Genomic DNA, 23424 nt, shown 5'->3' with positions numbered 1-23424 from the left:
GCCAGGCTCGAGACTCCACCCATCCCTTAACCTTATTTATTTATAATTTCCTATAATCCCGTCGATTTCTCTATTTCCTTCATTAGTTTGTGGACAACGTTTTTTTCTCTCTCGTTTTCTTAATGCTCAATAACATAAGATAACATCGTCAAGTAATTACATACAAATACATATACAGAAAAAACCCCAATGATTATACAAAAACAATTAAAAAACAAAAGATGGCATGACAAAGAGATATGACGAGAAGGCATATGATACACTAGCCTACAATTGTTTTGATACAATAACATGCATTAATATACAAGGAAATCTTTTAAGTACATGTATTTTCTTTAAATATTTCTTCGGGATTTTTTTCATTATTTATATAACGAAGAGATTCAAGAAGTGAGATTAATTCAGTGTCAAAATAAGGATATTCCAACCTCTCCTGCCTCTTCCTGTTGTGAACTTATGACACTCATTATGACTCCGGCAATGACTCCGCCCCCATTCCTTTTTTAGCACGGCTGCAGACGCACAGGCCACGCCCCTTTCTTATTTAGTCTACACAAAGACTCCGAAGCCCCGCCCTTTTGACCAAATAAGTCCAGGCTGTCCTTACACGGCGAACAATCGATGCGCGTCGCAGCCTTTTCCTTTCCTTATCCCGTTTATATAGTACGGCGACTTCCGCCCTTGCCGTTAAAGCAGTGCGATCATGGCGGAGCGCGTTCAGCAGCCCCCAGCTAAACGGCTCTGCTGCCGACCCGGGTATAGCACGACATGTAGACCGGGGCAGCGAGCCGGTGGAACCGTATGCGGAGGTTCGGGTTCTGGTCAAGGGGGATCCAGCAAAACCCAGAGCCCCGAATCGCTTTTGGACATTGCAGCGCGGAAAGTAGCGGAGAAGTGGCCGTTCCAACGGGTGGAGGAGCGTTTCGAGCGCATCCCGGAGCCCGTACAGCGGCGGATCGTGTACTGGTCTTTCCCGAGGAGCGAACGGGAGATCTGCATGTATTCCTCGTTCAACACGGGCGGAGAGGAGAGCGCGTCCAGCGGGGAGAGCGTTGACGAGACGCGGTTACCGTTCCGACGCGGCATCGCATTGCTGGAGAGCGGCTGTGTGGACAACGTATTACAAGTCGGTGAGTGTGTGGATGTAAACCCTCGCGGCTTGGAAAATATTTACATTTATGTATATTCCAGTCACCATCAACACGGTCGAGAGAAAACGTTCGATTGTCGTTTAAAAGAGGAACACGAGTCGGAATGAAAGGGACTATTGAATTTGCATCGAACAAAGGGAGGAATACAACGGGTTTAAATCTCCCGACAGGGTGCCTGGATGACGTTTCGTTTCGAACTTATCGATACATTTTCGAACGTTCTAAATACAAAAGCGCTACAATGCATCCGCGCGAGATAAACAGCGCGGAAGTGGAGCTCGATGTCGCGCGATCCATTCAGCGTTTAAAACGCGTTGTTTTCGTTATTCTGTCGCATCTGTGTTGTGTGGTGTTCAACTTTAGTCGGTGTGGTGGCGTATTAATCGTGTATTTTCACGTATGGCGGTTGAAATGTCAAATCTTGCGAAGGTTGTCTGGTCTGTTTATTTTTCTGAAGTGAAAGCGTGGGGGGTGGTGGGGGGAGGAGGTATTATTGGCGTAGTAAGTCTACTTCTGGATGTAGAGCTGTCATGTCAACTAAAAAGCAGTACTGGTCTATAAGCGAATTATTATATATATTTTTTTATAGCAAAGCCTCTGTTTTCGCAGCGAAACACTACTGGTTTTTTATTTAGTGGGTGCGCATATCAAATAGCCGTCAGGCATCCCTATTGAAATTGGCACTTTGTTCCCATTTTCATGTTCGCTTGTGTCTTTTCAGCTTTCTGTCACTCTCCAAAAGGAAGGGAAACAAAAGCGGCTTTTTATTTTCTTTCACTGCTTGTTAAATGGAAAAGATTTGGGAAAGGGGTGGGAGGAATGGCGATTTAAAGACGCAGTGCCTCTTTTTTTTTTTTTTTTTTTAAATGGCCCCTACGTTCCAGCTGACCCTTGTGACGTCAGCGTGCTTCTCCAAATTGTCAGACTAGCTGCAAATGCGTTATTCAGCACTATATTTAATGATTCACCCTTTGTGTCGTATTGCAACTTTATCCAGCTTTGTTTTTAAAAGTCCCCGCAATTAGCCGTGGCTCTCCGCCCTTTGGAAACAATTCAAGATTTTAATCACATTAGTGCCTTTGCTTAATTTGAATTGTAATGCAATCAGCAAACATAATTTTCTGCATGACCATTCCCCCCCTCCTCCACGTCCGTAGCCTGCTGGAGGAGAGGCGCCTCAGCTGGGCTTTATGCCCTCACCCTTCAGCCAAAATGGGTTTCTGCTCTCAGGAACGCACACATACACACACAAGCCTGTGTGTCTTCCCTGCCCGGAGCCTCTTAAAAACGGACTGGCTGTCTCGGAAGATCAAGGGCTCTTGCCCTTTTTCCAACAGGCTACGTGGAGCTCTCTGCTTTTGATTCAGAGAGAAGCGATTTTTCCCTTTGTGTGCGCCTCATTCCGAGCTCCGGCGATGGGAAATGACAAGCCTGCGCGCACGGGGAGGGTTTCTTGGCTGATTGCATCCCAGTATGGAATGCTCTGCAAAAATAAAGCCAAGCAGCGATAAATAAAAGATGCAATCTTGCGACGCAGGCAGGGCTGGTGGTGGGGTGGGTGTGTGTGTGTGTGTGTGTGTGTGTGCTTTCAGCAGACCCGGATTAGCCCCGATAGGTAGAGCTCACCGTGACGAACGAGCCGAGACCGAATTCAGGACAGGAATTTGTTTTGCTTTCTATCATATGTAGGGGGAGGGGATGCAATAAAGACATATTTCTCATAAACATGGCCGTGGCTTCCTCCTGTTGGCCACGTTACCCTATATTTACATACCTCATCTTTTTTTTGTGCACGTAGGGAATGTGAAGGATGAATCTGATCTTGTGGGGGAAGCGTGTTTGTTTTCATCAACAATTGATGTAGGAGCACACTGCGGGATTATTGCACGCTCCCTGTAGCGTGCGCTCCTCCGAACGGATTGCTGTGGAAACCAGCATGGCATTATAGCTCTGGGAACGAGGGTTGCAGTCGCAAACGTCATATATTTATAAGCGGTGCTTATGCATCCCTTGCTGTGGTCCTCATATCGATCACACCGAGTCTGAAAGGTCACCAGGTTCAAGTTCACCCCCCCTCTTCTTTCCAGCCGTGTGTTATGTTTCCATCTGTCACGACTTTATTAGGCTTGCCGATCGGTTATTTAATGCTGATCCTATTAGGTGCCTTTTGGTTGCGATATGTTTGCCAATATGCTCAGCTGTTAAAGATCAATGGGAATTAACAGCAGATACGGTGGATCATGTGATAGTGCGCCGTTTGATGTGTGATAAAATAACAGAGGTGGCTGCAAAGGTCAGAGGTCAACATGGTATATGTCACCGCTTTCAGTTGCTGTAATAACTTGACGGTTAAATCTCAAAGAGACCGAGTGATGTCATTTTCCATTATTATATGGCGCTTTTCCACTGCATGGTACGGCACGGTTCGGCTCGGTACGGTTCGACTCGGTGCGGAACGGTTCGGCTCGCTTCGCTTTTCCACTGCGTGGTACGACTCGACTCGGTACGGCACGGTTCGGTTCGCTTTAGCTCGGTTGCTTTTCCATTGCAGTTAGTACCGCTTCAAAATGGGTGGGACTGATCGTTATAGTTGCCGCCTCTACTGCCATGACATCATCGTAAACGCGCCACATTTCAAACGCACAACACAGGGGATGGCGCTCTTGATTCTCGGCATGTGGATGTTTTTAAATTAAACGTTCTTATAATGGTTTACTATATGGAAGGAAAATTCTTAACGTGTAATTAAACGTTGCGTTCATATTCTGGGCTCATCTGATTTTTTGTACATAGCATAGCCTACTTTATGATTTTAGTATCATAATGATTAATAAATGCACGCACAATTATCCGTGAACTTGATTTGAACAAATGCCTTTCAACTTGTGTGTGCAAAATTCAGAATTAAATGAATGTGCAGCAATCTTTACAAATAGAGAGTCTAGGCCTAATGTACTGTTTTAAACTACTGCCATTAAAAAAGCGCATTTAGTTAATGTTATGTTATTTTTTTTCCATCTGCCTATGTTGATTATGAAAAGTGAACAGCACGAGTAGAGAGACATGGAGCGAGTCAGACATAATTTTGACCACTTCATTAAGTTTTGTTTTGTAGAAAGCATTTTTTTAAAGTGAATTTCGTTTTGTATAAATTGTATCTTAATTTTAATATTTTTTTCATCAAACAATTGCCTGGATTGAATAAGATGCAAAATAGACAATTTAATCATTGAGGCGCCCGAGCGGTCACTTGCATTGTACGTTAACTGGAGCGCATCTCATCCTCAAATACACAAAGCTTGAAATGTCTTTAAACGAAATAATTCAAAACAAAAAGAAATAGGCTACTCTCTTATGTAATCCATTATGTGCATTTCTCTCTATAGGCGCGTTTACTACGAATATGGCGATCGTCAACTTCATCTTTGCCATGCACAGACACTGACAGAAAACACTATTTTATAAATAAAAATCAGTGCACGCGTTTTAATAAAATTAAAACTTTAATTGTGATCATTAAAATAATTGAATATTAAATATTTTGTGGCCAAGGTTTGCTCATTTATTAATAGTAGGCTATATATATATAGGCTATATATAGGCCTAATTTTATTAAATTGAACAAGCGCAAAATTCAGCATTCACTCAAATATTCAAAAAGACTTAATAATAATAATGTTATTTCAACATAATATCTCGTTATTTCGACATAATGTGCGTGCAACAAGCAAGATGTGCGTTTGTAAATCCGGGGACGCGTGCAGTGATTTTTATTTATAAAATAGTGTTTTCTGTCTGTGCATGGCAAAGATGAAGTTGACGATCGCCATATTCGTAGTAAACGCGCCTATAGAGAGAAATAACATTATTATTATTAAGTCTTTTTGAATATTTGATTGAATGCTGAATTTTGCGCTTGTTCAATTTAATAAAATTAAAACTTTAATTGTGATCATTAAAATAATTGAATATTAAATATTTTGTGGCCAAGTTTTGCTCATTTATTAATAATATATATACACACAAATATGTGTGTGTGTGCCCTCAGCACATGCGTTAAAAATTATCCGGCGCCGCCCCTGACTGCAAGAAACAGTTTACAAGAAACTTTTTAACTGCAAGACACTACAGCGTTGGCTGTTGTCTACTGGCTATTTAAATCTAGCGGGTTTGTCTCGTGCATGGTCTCGTGTCGCAAATACAATGACACTGGTAGTGACGATTCTGTCTGACCAATCAGTGATCTTCAGTGTTTTCACGTCACATTTTAGTACCGGTACGGTACGCTTGGAACCTCAACAGAGGTGGTACCATTTAAAGCGAGCCGAAGCGAGCCGTACCGTACCGTACCATGCAGTGGAAATGCGCCATAAGCGTGCCGTACCGAACCGAGCCGTACCGTACCATGCAGTGGAAAAGCGCCAAAGCGTGCCGTACCAAACCGAGCCGTACCGTACCATGCAGTGGAAAAGCGCCAATAGTTTGAGTCAGGACGTTTTGCGGCTTGTTCTCGGAAATACTCAAGTTTTCTGAAATTCTAGCATTGATGTTAATGGCAGAACCATACGCGAGTCCCTGAGGTGTATCGATCAGATCAGGAAGACGGTGTCATAGCGGCGTAATGATATAACGGGACAGAATAAACTGATTTGTTTATTGATCTCGCATCAGAGGAGACGCTGATTTCCATCAGCCTTATTAGCCCAGAGAGAGTGTGTGTGTAAGAGAAAGAATAAAAAATGCACATGCTGTAATGTGTGTTCCAGCTCACTGAGCCAGTGGAAAGAAAAGCCTTGTGCCTGCGTTAACATTTCTGTCATTCATACACAGAAGTGCAAAATTTAAGATGTACAACTTAAATCTTGCATGAGGCTGTTGGTTTTGTGGCCATGTGTTTCTGAGAGAGAGGCATCTGGGCGTTTCAGGCTGTCGTCTGGTAGATTCGAGGTCAGTGTGTCTGTGTCATTGCTTTATGATGCTTCATAAGACTCATGACGCGATGCCACTTCTTCACCTTCCAGTCACACGTTTCAGATGTTTTGGAGGAAGATACCAAGATTTTTCTCACTTTGTTCCTGAAATAAATGATTGAATGTCAAAATAAAATGTAATTAGCATACTATTCCAGCAATATATAACACGTATGCATGTATGCACATTTTTTTATATGCATAGAATACTCTACTGTATCCCACAATGCAATGCAATGTGGTTGACTTGATTAACCACTGAACCACACTTTTTTTTTTAATGAGACTTCCAAAAGTGAAGTCCTTTTTTAATTTCAAGTTGGATTAAAAATGCAAAATTAGAGTTTATTTGCTTTGAAAAGTGTGTGAAACAACTTTTTTTTTTATAGAATGCAGTATTTCATAATTAGCAAGCTCATATGATGTAAATCATTTCCCAGAAATTCTGCATTTCATATGTAATGAAAGTTTTCTCTTTAAATATTAGATAAGTTATTTTGGTAACACTTTACAATAAGGTTCATTAGTTAACTACCTTAGTTAACATGAACAATACTTCAGCATTTATTAATCTTAGTTAATATTCATTTCAACATTTACTAATACATTATTAAAATCAAAGGTTGTATTTGTTAACATTAGTTAATGCACTGTGAACTAACATGAACACACAATGAACAGCTGGATTTTATTAACTAACATTAACAAAGATTAATAAATACTGTAATAAATGTATTGATCATTGTTAGTTAATGCATTAACTAATGTTAACTAATGAACCTTATTGTAAAGTGTTACCGTTATTTTTTTATTTTAGTTAAGTTATTAGTTTGCTTACACTTTACAATAAGGTTTCATTAGTTACCTACATTATTTAACATGAGAATCAACAATACTTCTACAGCATTTGTTAATGTCATATTCAACATTTACTAATACATTATTAAAATCGTTATCATTAGCTAATGCACTGTGAACTAACATGAACACCCAACGAACTGCTGTATCTCTTATTAACTAACGTTAACAAAGATCAAGTAATGAATGTTTTGCTCATGGTTTGTTCATGTTACCGAATGAAGCCTTATTGTAAAGTGTCACCATTATTTGTAATTTAGCATTAAATCAGATGGTAAGCACTGACTGGCATTGAACGCCCCGTGTCCCTGAGCAGCTTTGAGAAGTCAGATTGACAGTAAGTCTACAGATTTGCACCATGTATTGAAAGTTAGCGCTCCACCCACAATGCTCTTTGATGTAGTTTGTGGTGGAGGGCGTAAGCTGTGCTGTTCTGCTGCAGGGTCTGCTCTATCAGACGCTAGTTTGCTTCACACAACTCGTACTTCAGTTAAAGCTTGATCACTAGCATTACCAGTCACATAAAAGCCCAGAGATTCACTCTTGTGGAATTCGGTCCGTTCCAGAGATTTGGAGAGCTACGTTGCGAAATATCACATCATAACGAACTGCATTTTGACTTCATCGTGAAGTTTAGCCTGAATGTTACATTCCAAACTACTGCGTTGCCCCAAAGCTCCTCGTTTCAGGAAAGGGAAAACCAGTCATCCTAGCTTTTAGCTCAAATGTTTCCATGCATGACACAGGGTTGATGCTTTGTGTTCGTCAAAGCAAAGATGGAGGATTCTGGTGTTGAGCTTCGACGCTCATCCGATTCTCATGAGTTCAGAGGTTGCAATCCAAATGAGCATTTAAGTGATGTTGGTCAGGATAAAGACTTGCTGGGCGTCTTCACATTTCTTTGTGAATGAAGATAGGAAGCTTTTATAGTGTGTGTTTAATCGATGCCTTGTGTTTTAGTCATGCTTCCACAGGGAATGATGGGAAACATAGTTTTGCCATAAAACCCAGCTAAATTAGCGACGTACAAGTTGAAATTCACACATAATCATGATCAATATCGACGAGCTTCCAATTTGATTTGTAGAATTAGTTTTATGAATTGGCAGTGGTTTATTTGATCTTCATAGCCCTCAAAATGCCCTAAAACTGCTAAAAATATATATTTCTTTTTGTTTTTAAGGTGAATTCAGAGTGTTAAATTGCAGATACACATTATATTTTAATGCAATTAACTATTTTGATTATTAAAGGGGATGTCTAAAGCTATTTCATGCATTCTGACACACTGGTAAAGAGTTGGCCTTTTATAAATCTGATCAAATTCAAGACTCTTTAGAGATGCAATACTACTCTATAGTCACGATTAACGTGAGATTGGCAGAAACTGTGTGTGTTATGTACTCTGTAATGTAAGTAGATTTAACTATTTATTGAACTATTATCATATCACCATTTTAAAGAAGAAATGAACTACTTGAGGGTTTGTGGCCGTGGTAAAATCACTGAAACTCGTATCTCAAACATGAGGTAAATGAAGTGCGTACAGTAAGCAGTCGGCAGTCATTTTCTGTAGCGTTTGACCTTTTTCTGGAGGATCGTAGTGTTTCTGGGTATGTGCGCACTTCAGTCTGAGAGTCAAGTATCTGGAGAGGATCAAGGAGTTCGACTTCCTCTCGACGGGGTCGCGGCACGACGACACACTGCCTTTACGTCATTATTGTTTCTCCCTGTATTATGTTCAAGCCTGAAGTAAGACGTTTCCCAGTAGGCACTTGTGTGTGCGTTTCAGACCGTGATTGACTGGAATGTGCTCCGCTTCCCAACATCTACATACTTGAGCGGCATCCAGTGCCCTGGACGGGTGGAGTTTGGTCACAAGGCCCTAAATGAATAACACCACTATCTTAAATCACTTTCTAACGCCTAACATGCTCCAAACAGAAGTTCTTCAAGTGGGATTGGGGGAAAAAAAAAGATTTGCATTGCAACTTTTGCTTGCAAACCTTAGCAAAGATGCATTGGCGTTCTTTCTGTCAAAGTGTCAAGTCAAGTCACCTTTATTTATATAGCACTTTTTACAGTACAGATTGCTTCAAAGCAGCTTTACAGAGATAACAGGAAAATAATGCAACAAAGTTTGTTTCCAGAAGAAAATTGTGTCGTAGTCCATCTTAAGTACGTTCAGTGATGGCTCATCTTTGTTGTAAAAAAGTTATTAATTTAGTTAAATTATATATACAGCCGCTCTGGAGAAAACAGTGATGTCATCGTCCAGCTCAGTTCAGCTCTCATATAATGGTGTCAGTGCAGACAGATCAATGATATTGTTGAATATCAAATAAAACGTCCCCAACTAAGCAAGCCAAAATCCGAAGGTGAAAAAAGGCGATGGTGTCAAAGAACCAAACCGAAAAGAAAAAACCTTGGGAGAAACAGTGTATGATTATGATTCAGGTATTACAGGTCAGAAGTCAGATTGGATTCAGAATATAATAGTGTAGACTTTAGCATGCATGCATCCTTACATTTGACATATGTTGACTGGCTTTTGCTTTATTCCCTTTGCATGCATTCGACCAAGCCGTCGTCTTTGTTCTTCAGTTTAAGATCCATATGCGGCCCATCTGTGCACATGGTGTTGTCATATGAAGCGAATACCTTTTGAATCTCACCCTCCATTATTAGTGATCTCTGTGAACGTCATGAAGCTATAGGTGTTTTTGGAGACTGTGATTTTGTATTTTTATTATTTGGGTTGTGTTCACGGTCTGAATGAAGACACCTCGCCCTCATTCGCTCTCTCTCCCCATCATTGTTTCCCTTTATTGTCTGAATCAATACATTCAGATGAAGATAATGGGTGATCATTCAAATGCATGGCAATAAACCATGCTTTTTGTGCATTGAAAGAAGCCGTTGATGTGTTTTTCAGTGCATTCATTGGGTGTTTATCAGCATTAAATTGAAATGCAAATGGCATTCAATGTTGTTGTTGCAGAATCAATTTTTCCTCTGGTGGTGGAGATTGTCGAGTTAGTATCGAGCTGAAGTAGAGAGTTCAAGCACACGAACCCAAGGCCGGAGTCAGTGATTTCAAAAGGTTATTCTTTAGTTGTCTTTGAGAGAGGGGTTGCATGACTACTGAGTTCAAGTATTGAAAACAATACTTGAAGTACTTATGGTTTGTTACCATTTAAAAATAATGCATCTAGTTTGTGTCAACAAGTGTTTATTAACTGACAGCCCAATGTTTGCAACAGTTACGTCACATTAAAATAACGTGTTTCATTCTGTATTTGACATTGACGTGCAACATTATAACCTAAACATCCACTTCTTTTTAATAAGTACTCTGCGACCGCTAAAAAAAGTATGTTCTATGTAGTATGAATGTGATCTGGACGTACTACATTAGCTGTGTTGTCATTTCACATTTAGTTTTCCATTCACAAATCCTGCTCTCCTGTGGCCTCATGGGATAGTATGTAAATATTATGCAATGGTAAACATGTCAGATATTTAATGCTGAAGTCACATGACAATCAGATTGTGTGTTTTTTAGCAAGTGGCATCCGGTTCTCCTCTTCTAAGTTAAGAAGTCATTAAATGTGACTGCTGCTGACTGATACTACTTTCGGTTCATTCGTCAATTAGACAATGGAAGGTCAAGTCGAGTGCATTGCATTGTGGGATATAGTGCCCAGTGTGCTCTGCTCTTCATGCTGTTTATTATGCCAAAAATAGTAGTATGCTATCTGAGTATGCAAGCCATGCACAGGTCAAAAGGATCGAATAATTCGACTTTTTAAATGTTTTAAAATCACTTATGCTCAGTTTTTGATACTTAATATTTTTTTTAAATCAGGATTTAAATAGTATCTTTTGTAGCATTATAAATGTCTTTACTCTGTAACTTTTGATCAGTTTAATGCATGCTTGATGAATAAAAGTATTAATTTACTTTCTGTCTGGCGTTGTGTCACGGTTTACACAAATATTAAGCACAGTTTTCAACATTGATAATAATCATAAATGTTTCTTGAGCAGCAAATCATATTGGATCATGTGACACTGAAGACTGGAGTAATGATGCTGAAAATTCAGCTTTGATCGCAGGAATAAATTGCATTTTAAAATATATTCACATAGAAAACAGTTATTGTAAATGCACAATTTTTACTGTATTTTTGATCAAATAAATGCAGCCTTGCTGAGCATATTATTCTAATCATTCCGAACTTTTGACTGGTAGTGTACATGGGATATAACAGTGCAGAAGTAGTTCGAGTAGTGTGTTATTCTGAACACCGCACACTTCCCCTTTAAGAGATTTTCTGTACTAACCTTCAGCTTGCACTTGGGCAAGGAGCATGGGAAGTCTAAATATTATTAGCTCATTCTCTGGTTTGTTTCACAGGGAGGCGTTTGATGGAGGAGTGAGCGTCTTTAATTGCTTTAAGGGCCGCAGCTGTATGGGTTTTTTTGTTAGTTAATATTTAGTTAATCTCTAGACTCCAGACCTGCGGGAGAGTTTTCCAGCACCTCTTCATCCATCTTGCGCTGATCTGTATTCCTCCAGCACCATTAACCTTCAGCGAGGGTGAGGACGAGGGGGGCGAGGAGTTGAGTTTGTGGGGGCAGGGATGCCGAGGACTCTCTCTCTGCTCTGTTTGTTTTCCATTACACTGCTTTACGCCCGCTTCGTTCTCCTGGCCTGCGTTCGAGGACATCAGGGCTCACCGCAGGTCCATACGGCACCGGGCCCGATAAAAAGGCTCAGTATTCCCGCGCTCGCGGCATTGGACCCGAATACAGGGAATTACCTCAAAAGCCAGATTGCCTGTCCTGTCCCTAATCCAGGCTACAGCGAGACCCTGGCAGCGAGTCTGGGTTTTTACGGATACCCCGAAGCGCGCTGACGCACAAACCGGGCGAGTCTCGCAGGGAGACCGGCCTTAAACGTAACGCAACCATATGTTGATGGACGGCGAGCGGGTTATTTGTCCCGAACCCTCGGTGCACCGCGAGTCCCTCGTTTCCAAGACCCAATCGGTCTTCATTATCTAGGCCGCAGCTGAGACCTGGAAACGGCGTGGTGATGAATGAGACCTTTAAGCTCACATTAATAGCTAACTATTGCTCATAAGGAGCTTTAGATTGGCGCTCGCTGCTTGATTGGTGCGCCGCTCTCCGCTAATGTCTTTGTGTGTCTTTGAAGAGGCTCGGTGAAAGCGCTTCAAGTACTTTGGTATGCTAAAGCAACCATTTTTTACTTTTTTGGGTTCTCAATGGCTGTTTGGAGGCCTCTGTGTGAAGAGCAGCATGGCTTTGACATGTAAAGTCCATCGAGGGACACAAAAACATTGCAAATTTAAGACCCTAAAACTGCTCTGGCCCATCATGTAATCAATGTTTCACCACAAAAATGTTTTGTCATCATTTACTCGTCCTCAATCTCCAATAATGACAAACAAGCACCATTAAAGTAGTTCATAAGACTCATGCACATATACTATCTTTTGAAGGATTCCTCTCAGTTTACCATGTCATTTTGTGCAGATGTAAGTTGTAATATTACGCTTATGTCCTGTATATATTAACTGATTTAATCGCATATGTATTGGATTCATTTGGGGGAGTTACCGGGTCTTCAGGTTAACGGGTCAGTCCTCATTATTGACTATGATTGCATTACTTGAGTTTTCTTCTTCCAAAAACATTAATATTTCGAAGGATTTTTGCACTTTGTTGACGAAACTGTTATTTAGAGCTGCACGATTAATCGTTAAAAGATCGCGATCTCGATTCAAACACCGCCGCGATCTCATTCCTAAATGACAACGATTCGCTTGTCTATTATTCTTTGTATCACCGTTATCATGTTTAGGTATGAAACAGCTTCACAAACAGCCTTTTCAAACACGCGTTATCATTATTTCTGTGTGACAAATATTCCAATTATCAGAATAACTGGGATAAAAGTTTATAGTTCAGATATAAACACTGATGTCTACGGTAAAGATCAAAATAGAGCAAATCACCTTTTGAAAGTAACCTGACACTTTAAATAAGGATTGTGTAAATTACCTCGTTACACCAGTAGGTGGCGACAAGTGACTGTTATAAAGTGTGTTCGTCATTGAATCAATCAAGAGATTCGTTCAAAAGCTCTAAATCATTTAGTAATGAAACAAGTGAAGTCTTTATGAGTGAGTCATTGAATCATTCACCCAATTAAAAAAAATAATTATAATTCAGATTAATTGCAATTGCTGCAATTAATATTTTGTCAGAACCTCTAGTAAATTACATGTTTCGTTGTCTATTCAGAATTGCGTGAGAATCATGATCTCTATTTGAAACATTATATATAATAACAGCTCTATTATTATTGTACTTTTATGGTGCTTTTCTTAGTCCTTTTTTAGGAGTTTGACTACTTTCATACTTTTGTTGAATGAAAAAAAAAAAATCTACCCTGACCTTCAGCTCAAGCTCTCCTTTAGTGTTTCATAATGGAAAGAAATGAATACGGGTTTTGAGGGCGAGTAAATAATCGCATGTTTTCGATTTTTGTCTGAACGCTCCCTTTAAAGAGGCCCACTGCGAGTGTGTCGAGGAGGAGCTCGATGCGGTACGTTTGATGATGACGAGGGGCTGTTATTTCCCTTTTCTCTTGTTTTTCTTCTCTTTGTCTAAGCGTGGTTAACCTGACCACGGAGCAGAGCTAGCAGCTGTGCTCCTGACGATCAGTTTCAAAAGCAAACCCGGGTCACCACTTATCCACCATTTCCTGCTGCAGCTCCCCCTTCTGGGACCCATGTGCTGGATAGACTTACACACACACACACCTCCTCCTTCCGTCTGCTCGCCGGCTTTAATGAGCTATGAAGAACAGGACGCTGAGAGTTTAACCTTCCCAGGGCCGGTCCCGTTCAAACGCCCCGGCTTTAGGTAAACAAAACAAAAGCAGGCTCCTCCGGGGGCCGCACATGCTCACACAGGCCCCGTGTGAATCGTGTTGTTGATCCAACGCCTCGCCCATCATGCTCTCACCCTTCAGCCGCCCCGGCGAGAAGCGAGTGCCAGTCGGTGCAGGAACCTGAAGATCCTGAAGTCAAACAGGTGACGCGTGAGGTCGGTGACGCTCCGCACGAGATTCGCTCTTTGGTTGGAAGTGTGTGTTGGGAAGTCATCGAACGTGAATCACAATTGCGCCTGCCTACTTCCTTAATGCATGTTTATAGTTTTGTGAATGATTCATCAGTTATTCACAAAAACGTGCTTGTGCTTTTCAGTCTTCCTCTATCTATAAAGGAATAGTTCACTTAAAAAACGAAAACTCTTGTCATCATTTACTCACCCCTCAAGTGGTTTCAAACCGGTATGAATTTCTGAAAATCCCAAAAGAAGGTATTTTAAAGAATATGAGTATAGTATTATCCATTATCTTCCATAGTATTATCTTTTCTACTATAAGTCAATGGGGTTCATCAACTGTTCGGTTTCCGACATTCTTCACAATATCTTCTTTTGTGTTCAGCAGAACACCGAACACCTTGAGGGTGAGTAAATGATGACAGTATTTTCATTTTTAAGTGAACTATTCCTTTAAGCCTGACGTGATGATGATTCTCTCTAGCAGAAGGTGCTGTTTTATTGTTTTCGTGTGTGTGTGTGTGTGTGTGTGTGTGTGTGTGTGTGTGTGGTGGCATGTTTTCCCATCAGGTTTTGAAATGAGGCTGCCAGACGAGGGAAATGGAAACGCTGCGGCACTGCGGAGGCTCGATTTGCTTTCCGAGCCAGAGTATGCAAACTATTGACAGGCCTTTATCATTTTTATTTAGTGGAGCGCGGGAGGCGGGAGTGTGTGTCAATTCGCTGGCAGAGCCTAAAACCGATCGAGATTTACGGCTGCGTAAGCAAGACGAATGGATGGGCCTGACTTCTTCCAGAATATGCCATAAATGACATATTTAGCACTGTGAGAATTGGGCGGCGTCCATTAATTCAGCGTGGATATTGACAATGCCGTGAACACCGGTGGAAAGAGGCTAGTTGTGAACTGTAATAATGATTGTAATTCCGTCCGCAAGCCGTGCGAAAAGGCATAACGCTACAAAACGGAATTGGATTCAGAAATGGGGTGCGGCGTGATAAATCACCCGTGTTAAACCAAAAGGGTTAGCAGTCTGTAAATTACACACGGAGAAAGAAAACAAAGGGTTGGGAGCATTTGGGAAATGCATTTATTTTTTTACGCGAGTTCACCAGTTTGTGATCTGACTTACTCCTACATGATGGAATTGTGCAAAATCGCTTGTAAAAGACACCGTGATCCTTTTGTTTAGTTTGCAGCCTCTTGCCTAACCAGAACGATTAGTCTTTGTGTTTGGGATGAAAGGTTGAAGCCATCGGCACATTAGGTTGACGTTAAGTGAATGAGTTGTTCGAGTCGCGCCGTAAGATAAGCGAATAAGTCATTCTTTGTGTTTGACTCAGTTACAAGCCTGCTTTTGTGCCTCATAAGAGTTCATAGCACCCCCATAAAAGCAGCCAGTGAGTCAGTAACTGTTCAAACGTGGTTTGGAGTGGCTCATATCCTCTAAACGAGTTTTTCTGGATAAGGAATCATTTAACACCAGGCCAGAGGTCTTTAAGAACTCCCCAGTAAGCATTTTTTGTTCTCAGAAACACAAGTAATATGTTTAACGTTTAGGAAAATTGGTCTGCGGTCGTGCGACAGGCGGCCACACTGGCATGGCAGGCTTTTGCAGTAAGTCTGCTGGAACTTTGACACGCTTTTAAAAAAGTTCTTGAGCACAGCTGTGCCGAACCTGATTGTCCACACACACACACACACACACACACACACACACACACACACACACACACACACACACACACACTTGGCTGCCAGCAGGCGTGGGTGGCATTTGCATTCCTAAGGTTTTGGCATGTTTGTCTCTTGACAAGGTTAAAGTTTTAAATGGGTATTGTCACATTGCTCTGCATTCTGTGAAGAAGAAAAAGCAGAAACACTCAAGCACACATAATTAAACTTGGAGATTTGTTGCATGCAGTTTTGAATAGCAAGGTCTATTTTTCTCTAAAGCACTGGGTCCCTGTTTTTATTTCATTTTATGCTGCATTCACGTCTTGTGACTTGTGATGTTAAAAAAAACACATTATTTTCCTCATATTCTCCATTGTTGCAGCTCCTCTCTTCCCAGTCTGTCAGTAACGCTCTGTTTAGTTCCTGTCTCTATGAAGCCCCTCCTTCTGAAAAGCACACTGCGCTCTGGAGCAGTGTGTTGTGATTGACCAAGACACATTTTTTGTGTCTTTTAGTCAATGTCTGTTTAGCTTTGAGACTAATTTATATGCAAGTGTGTACTCCTAAATAACATTTTAAAATGTCTATTATAACAGTTTTGGTCTTTGTTTCAGGAGATCTTGGACTCATTTTTGTCCAATCCTAGAACGAAAACATTGGAATACACTGGAAAAATATAATCCCAAAAGTCTTTAAACCAAGATGCATTTAATTGAAGCAACACTGCATTAGATATTAAGACTTGTTTTTAGATATGGTCTCTTTCATATGCATTTGAGTGTATTTTTTCTTCCTGCATTTTTTACACTTGTTTTTAACTTGTTTATACTTAAAAACAGTGTAAAAATATACTCATATTAAACAGGAAATCTATGAAAACAAGTCTTAATATCTTATGCAGTGTTGCTTTAATTAAATCTGTTGTGTTATAAGGGTTTTTGGATATTGTTAATGTCTTGAAAAGCAACACTGCATAATATTAAGTTTAGTTTTGAGGATTTTTGAATAATTAGCTGGAAAATAAGACAAAAATACAAAAATACAGACATTGGTTTGCAGTTTAGCAAATCACCAATGATGGCTGTGATGTAAACATGGTAAATATGACTGGACTTTAACACTGGCTATGACAACATGGCTTCTCAAAGAGTTGCTGCCATATTGGTTGATTATAATTTTGTTGAATAGTGAGTATTTTTGTACCAGTCTAAGGCCTTATCCACACTAATACATCTTTTTCTCTCTGTTTTGGCCTTCCGTCCACATTGAGACGGCTTTTTTATTAATGAAAACGCTCTCCAAAGTGGCTAAATTTGAAAACGCTGTTTTTGCGGTGTAGTGTGGACTGTCAAAACGGAGGTATTTAAAACCGATGATGTAAATTTAGTCATGTGACACATATTGAACCCATAGATATTCATTTTTATACCGGTATTGTGCCTGTTATGTGCTATTCACTTTCACACAGTTGCTAAAATGTTACTTTGCACACTCTTCATATCACAGTCCTGCAAAGATGATAGAAAATGTACTCGCATTTTGAAAACGAGAGCAGTTGCCTTTTAGACCAAACATATAATGGTGACTGAGTGCGACCTGGACGATCAGTGGATAAAATTATCCTGCCAGAAGAATTGCACGATAACTTTATTATTTATTTTTCAGTCTGTATCATCTCAGTGAGGTTTTACACATGCGCAGTGAGGTAAATGTGGCGTTTTCCCATGTTTCAGTGTGGATGAGAAACTTTTGGAAAACGTTTGAAACCGCCAGTGTGGACGGAGAGCGTTTTTTAAACGAAAAGGCCGTTTTCAAATGTATCCGGATTAATGTAGACGTGGCCTAAAACATTGGTATGAACTGCACATTAGTGTGCACACTGTTCCCACTGGAATGCATTTGTCTTCAGTACCGAATAGGTGTAATGACGGTCACCAGTCAGAATGTGAGCGGGCCGTGGACCGAACCCTGAGGGATCTCGCCAGGCTTCATCTGTCTCCGTGGCGCGCGCCGAGAATAATGGATCTGTTTGTGCTGTGCTCTGAATGACACATCGAACCCAAGCGGCACTAAAACACAGTTTCTTCTAATGCACCTCTGTATTTATCTGCAGATTACCAATACTGATACGGTCTGGGCGCAGCACGTCTTTGTTTGCCAACGGTTTCTGAAGCGTCCTTCTGGGAAGTGGCCACATGTGCCTCCAGCACTGAACACACACTGGGAATTAGGTCTGACACGCACATGGCTGGTTGGCCAGCTCTCTCTCTCTCTCTCTCTCTCTCTCTCCCTCGCTCGCTCGCTCCGGGGGAGGAGGTGTGGAAGGGGGCGGAGCTTGGCAGCAGAATTCCTCCTTTGTGCTGCAGTTGTAGGCTCGGCTTTGTCTCGAATTTCATGTCGGTTGACGTCTCAGACCGAGGACATGTGTGCTCGTTAGCTAAAAAAAAAAAAAAAAAAAGAGCTAAAATGAGCAGCGCCGGAGCCTGGCAGCCCTCGCCGTGCCACAATACCCATCTCCAGCGGGCACAATGAGGGCTTGGCGTGACAGTCTGTCTCCATGCCACTCTACCCAATGGCTCCAGCTGCACGCTGGTCCCATTCCCGCTATGCGAGAGGGCTTTTCCAGATGGAATGAGTCCACTTTCCCCTCAGACAGGAATGCACAATCTCCCCCACTCGAGCCAGGATCCAAGCTCAGGTTTTGGCCATTAACCTCTACAAATAAATGACAACTGGCTCTTTTTGATCAGCCCAAGTGGGAGCATATGTGGCGAGCCGCTCCTTTGTTTTGTCCGTGAGCCGATGTGGCATGTGGTGCCGATTGAGGCTCTTTTTCTACTGTAATAACTCTTTCCAGTCAGTGTGTTGGTCTTTGAAAGAGAAGTTTCTGCCATCGGGAAGTGCAGCTGGAGGCCTTTGCTTTAGTGCTAAACGGCCTGTTGAATATGAAGGTGACGGACTCTTATTTATGCACCTGTTGGGTTTAAGAGGTCAAGGGTTGTACTACTCTGTGCCCAGCCTCTGAACAGCTAGTGTTCACTTGTGCAGGTGGACTCTCAACTATCAGATGGTGTGGACAGTTGACTTGACAGTGACGGACTGTTGACAGGTTTTACACCCAAATGCACATTGCTAACTTGAATTAACATGTCTACTCTCGAGCTGGTTTGATAGCATTGGATAGTGTTTTGTGCGTTCCACTGTATTTCAATGATGTGTGTGTCTGTGTGTGTGTGCGTGTGTGTACACAAGCTTATAAATCATATACAGAATGAGTTTTTTTTTTTTTTTTAAATGTAAAAATGCAGAAAGTTGTGTGTGATGGGTAGGTTTAGGGGTTGGGTTAGTGTGTGTGTGTGTGTGTGTGTGAGAGAGATGGGTAGGTTTAGGGGTCGGGTTAGTGTGTGTGTGTGAGATGGGTAGGTTTAGGGGTCGGGTTAGTGTGTGTGTGTGTGTGTGTGTGTGTGAGATGGGTAGGTTTAGGGGTTGGGTTAGTGTGTGTGTGTGTGATGGGTAGGTTTAGGGGTTAGGTTAGTGTGTGTGTGTGTGTGTGTGTGTGTGTGTGTGTGTGTGTGTGTGTGTGTGTGTGTGTGTGTGTGTGTGTGTGTGTGTGTGTGTGTGTGTGTGTGTGTGTGTGTGTGTGTGTGTGTGTTGGGTAGGTTTAGGGGTCGGGTTAGTGTGTGTGTGTGTGTGTGTGTGTGTGTGTGTGTGTGTGTGTGTGTGTGTGTGATGGGTAGGTTTAGGGGTCGGGTTAGTGTGTGTGTGTGTGTGTGTGTGTGAGATGGGTAGGTTTAGGGGTCGGGTTAGTGTGTGTGTGTGATGGGTAGGTTTAGGGGTTAGGTTAATGTGTGTGTGTGTGTGATGGGTAGGTTTAGGGGTTGGGTTAGTGTGTGTGTGTGTGTGTGTGTGTGAGATGGGTAGGTTTAGGGGTCGGGTTAGTGTGTGTGTGTGTGTGTGATGGGTAGGTTTAGGAGTAGGGTTAGTGAAAGGAGACAGAATAAAAGTATAATACAGTTTAGACAGTATAAAAACCATTACGTCTATGGAGTCAACAGAAAGATAGCGAACCAGACGTGTGTGTGTGTGTGTGTGTGTGTGTGTGCTTAATGTTTTGAAGCGAGTCAGTTCACTTGGTTGCCATCATGGGCAGATCACATTTTCTTAATAACAATAAAAACTTAAGTGATTTTAAGTCATTGCACCAACTTTCTTCAATTTGGTGTGACGTTACAAACACACATTGGCTGATTTGGCTCAAACTATATAAAAAAAAAAGTTGTTTAAAATAAATTGACAACTGTATAGAAAAAGGTGTAAATATGTATGTGTCCGTGTTGAACGATCTAATATTGACTTTAAACAACTCTATTCCAAACAGCGTTATGTAGACACAACATTAAACACAAGCTCTTTCCAGCTAATATGAACATCAGCCAGTGTTTGCATTTTCATTTTCCCCCTCCAAGTTTTTATAACCCGATCTGTTTCAGTTCACGGTTTCAGTCCTTTATTGTTCTTACAGACGACAAATGTGGCGTTGTATAGCATTTTCAGAATTGTCAGTGCATCCCTAAAGATTGTTACAAGAACATTTTTAAATGATCAATAAAAGTAGTTTTTTCTATATGACATCTTTGTTGACCTACGTTTGAAAAGAACTATTTTTAAGTCGAGTGAAAATGTTGGTTATATATCGAGCTTTGTGATTTCTCATTCATTTTTCTAACAAAGGGGTTATTTCATTTTTATTGGATTTTATTGTTTATTAAGGAAGACCTCTAAAACGGGTGTAGTTTCGGGCCTCCAGAATCCAGGTTGGGAAAGGCTACATTAGATGATCTCAGGAGGAAGCTTGACTCCTGTCATGACCTTCTCCTGTTGTAATCCGAGATTTCGGTAATGTTTCACTTCCTTTATCGTTCCACACATGCAAGGCTGATGAATATGCATGAGATCTTTGAGTTGCATGAGTGGAGGGAGGTCTTCTCCTCTGATCTGTGATCGGCCGAGGGCAGAAGGATCCTTTTGACATTTACCTTCAAAAGAATAATTTCCAGAAATGTTTCTCTCTCCGAGCTCATACTTGTGCTCCAATTTCATTGATTAATGCGTTGTGGTTTTGTTAATGCATCCGTCTCTGAAAGACGCCTGCATGCCTGAAATCCAAGAATAAATGAGTACACCAATCCTGAGGTATAATCTAATGTTACCCCTAACCCTGCAAACTAGGGGTGTAACAATGTATCATGTGTCACAATATATCGCAATACAAAGAATGCAACAATATGTATCGTGGATGGTGACAATATGTATTGTGTATAGTTCAGCCAAAATAAAATTTCTGTGTAAGTTTTCTGAGTTTTAGTGTCAGTACTACATTAAACTACTATATATAATGTTGAATGCAATGCATAATAATGCAATGGGGGAATATTTGTGGGTCCTGATATAATGCCAAATGTCTGATGTTACCAGTAAAAAGTGGCCTACATTATTTTAAATATATCTAGTCGGTGAAAGAGTGCAAGAATATTCCTCTAAAATAATTCTGTTTTCAGCTTCAGAATCATGAATATTGATATTCTGGTGTCTCTATTGTCCTGTGCTTTGGGTTTCCAGCATTTTCAAGCCTATTCATTTACACACACAATGTAATATCAGATTTAGCATTTTAATCAGCAGTGCATTTTTTGATAACCTTTTATCATATGTCTTGGAATATCGCAATAATATGGTATCATGAGTTCAGTATCGTGATATGTATCGAATCGTGACATGAGGGATCTGCTACACATGTTGAGATCTAGCAGTGATGTTTGTTGGCCTCGGGTGAGATGAAGCTTCTGAAATGATAAATCATGGATGTGTCTACGGGTCGAGGTGAAGCTAGTGTCCTCTCGGGGCAGGTTTGCTTCAGTCCCACTCTTCTCTGGTGTTCTGGAGCTCTCGGTTGTTTCCCGTACAGCTCTGAGAACAGCTGACTGAACCCGAGCCCAGGAGGATTGTGGGAAGCCGTGGCCCGGTCCGCAGGGGGAATGAGAGGCTCTTCTTGGCCGAAGCCTTGAAGGAACAGCTGGAAACGAGCGGTGTTCACATGCGTTCAGAGCCTCTGGTCTTCATGAGAGATCAGGAGCGTCTGAAAGATCTCAGTGCTCTCGGTCCTCCAGCAGAGTGTGTGTTGTGAAGGGATGTTAACTTCTGTTCTGCACTTACTGTTAGAATCATTTTTTTCAGCATTTGAAGTGGATCAAAAAACCATCAAAGTTGATCCACTTCAAATGTTGATATCTATCTATCTATCTATCTATCTATCTATCTATCTATCTATCTATCTATCTATCTATCTATCTATCTATCTATCTTAGTATGTGTGTATATATTTATTTTAATGTCTTTTTACTTGAAAAAATAAATAAAATTAAAATGTATATGCATACACTGTGTATATACACGTGTAAAAAAATTACATATACGTGTATATCGGTGTATATTTTATTTTTATTTAGTTTATTATTATTTTAATGTCTCTACTTTAAAAAATAAATAAAATTAAAATGCATTTAAACTTTATTATTTTATTTATGCATGTAGGTATGTACATACACTTACTACATTTATTAAGAAAAATTATATATTTATTTTAGTTGTTCTATTTTATTTTTGTTTATCGCATTTCACAAACTTATTTAACTTAATTGGTGTACAATAGTGTGCATTCTCAGCAATACTTTTTGTTCCGGATATCAGTTATCACATTAAATGTCTAATAATCGTATCATTTGTATATTGCTTCAGGGTTGTGGGTATAATGTCGCTATTTCCACCATTTCTTGAGCTCGTGGGAGATACATTATTACATTATTTTTTGGGGTTTCCCCATTTTGTTAACTTTTTACTTTAAGATGGAAGTGTTTGGAGTGGGCTCGAGGTCAGGACGATGATGGAGAAGCTGGAGAGGGTACGGTGGGCGTCAGCTTCACCAAAGCCCCAAAATATGTCTCGGAAAGCCTCACAAAAAGAATCCGGCTCTGTTAAATATGTTTTCATTTTAAGTAGCAGACAGACACTGGGGCTTTGGTTTATAGTGGAACAAAGCTGAAAGCCATATGTGTGTGAGCCTGATCAATGGGGCTCGCTGCACGTCGATGTGGCTTTATAGCCGGTTCCTATATTTAATTACCCATCAACCCCCACCTGATCACTACCACGTGTTCGCCGCTCGTCTGAAACGCCCCGACGCCGTTGCGACAGTGAAGTCTGGGTGGCAAAATAAGCTGTTCCGCGGATCAGTGCTCGTATTAATTTGTGTACTTGCGTGCGAAACGCAAGCAGACGTATTTGGGTTACAGACTGTAGTGCTCTTGAGAGAACCGTGTTCTTTAAAGCCTGTTGGAGGTTTGCTTTCATATTCAATGAAATGGCTCTAATGCATTTCTGTCCTCCCCCATCTCCCTCCCTCTCTCTCTCTCTCGCCGGCCGGCCGACCTTCGCTCTATTATGCTCTCTCTCTTTCTCTCTTTCTCTCTTTCTATCTCTCTGCTTTTCAGTTGTCTCTCTTCGTCTCCGCTGATCCACAAACTCGAGCACTACTTGTCAAGTCCCTCTC

The 23424-nt window shown here is 40.9% G+C and overlaps 1 protein-coding gene across 1 annotated transcript in view; it reads left to right on the top strand.

Annotated features, from left to right (window-relative positions):
* Positions 1-488: 488 nt before the first annotated feature.
* LOC311285569 (zinc finger SWIM domain-containing protein 6) overlaps positions 489-23424 on the top strand; it is an 80561-nt gene continuing 57625 nt past the window's right edge. Inside the window, exon 1 of the mRNA XM_084401246.1 lies at positions 489-1130. Within this exon, the coding sequence (XP_084257372.1) occupies positions 704-1130 (427 nt within the window). The 5' untranslated portion in view covers positions 489-703. The remainder of the gene's footprint in view (positions 1131-23424) is intronic.

Source organism: Rutilus rutilus (genome assembly GCF_951802725.1).
Source record: "Rutilus rutilus genome assembly, chromosome: 25".
Taxonomy (NCBI): domain Eukaryota; kingdom Metazoa; phylum Chordata; class Actinopteri; order Cypriniformes; family Leuciscidae; genus Rutilus; species Rutilus rutilus.
Note: the sequence above shows the minus strand (reverse complement) of the source record. Positions and strands in the feature narration are given on the sequence as shown.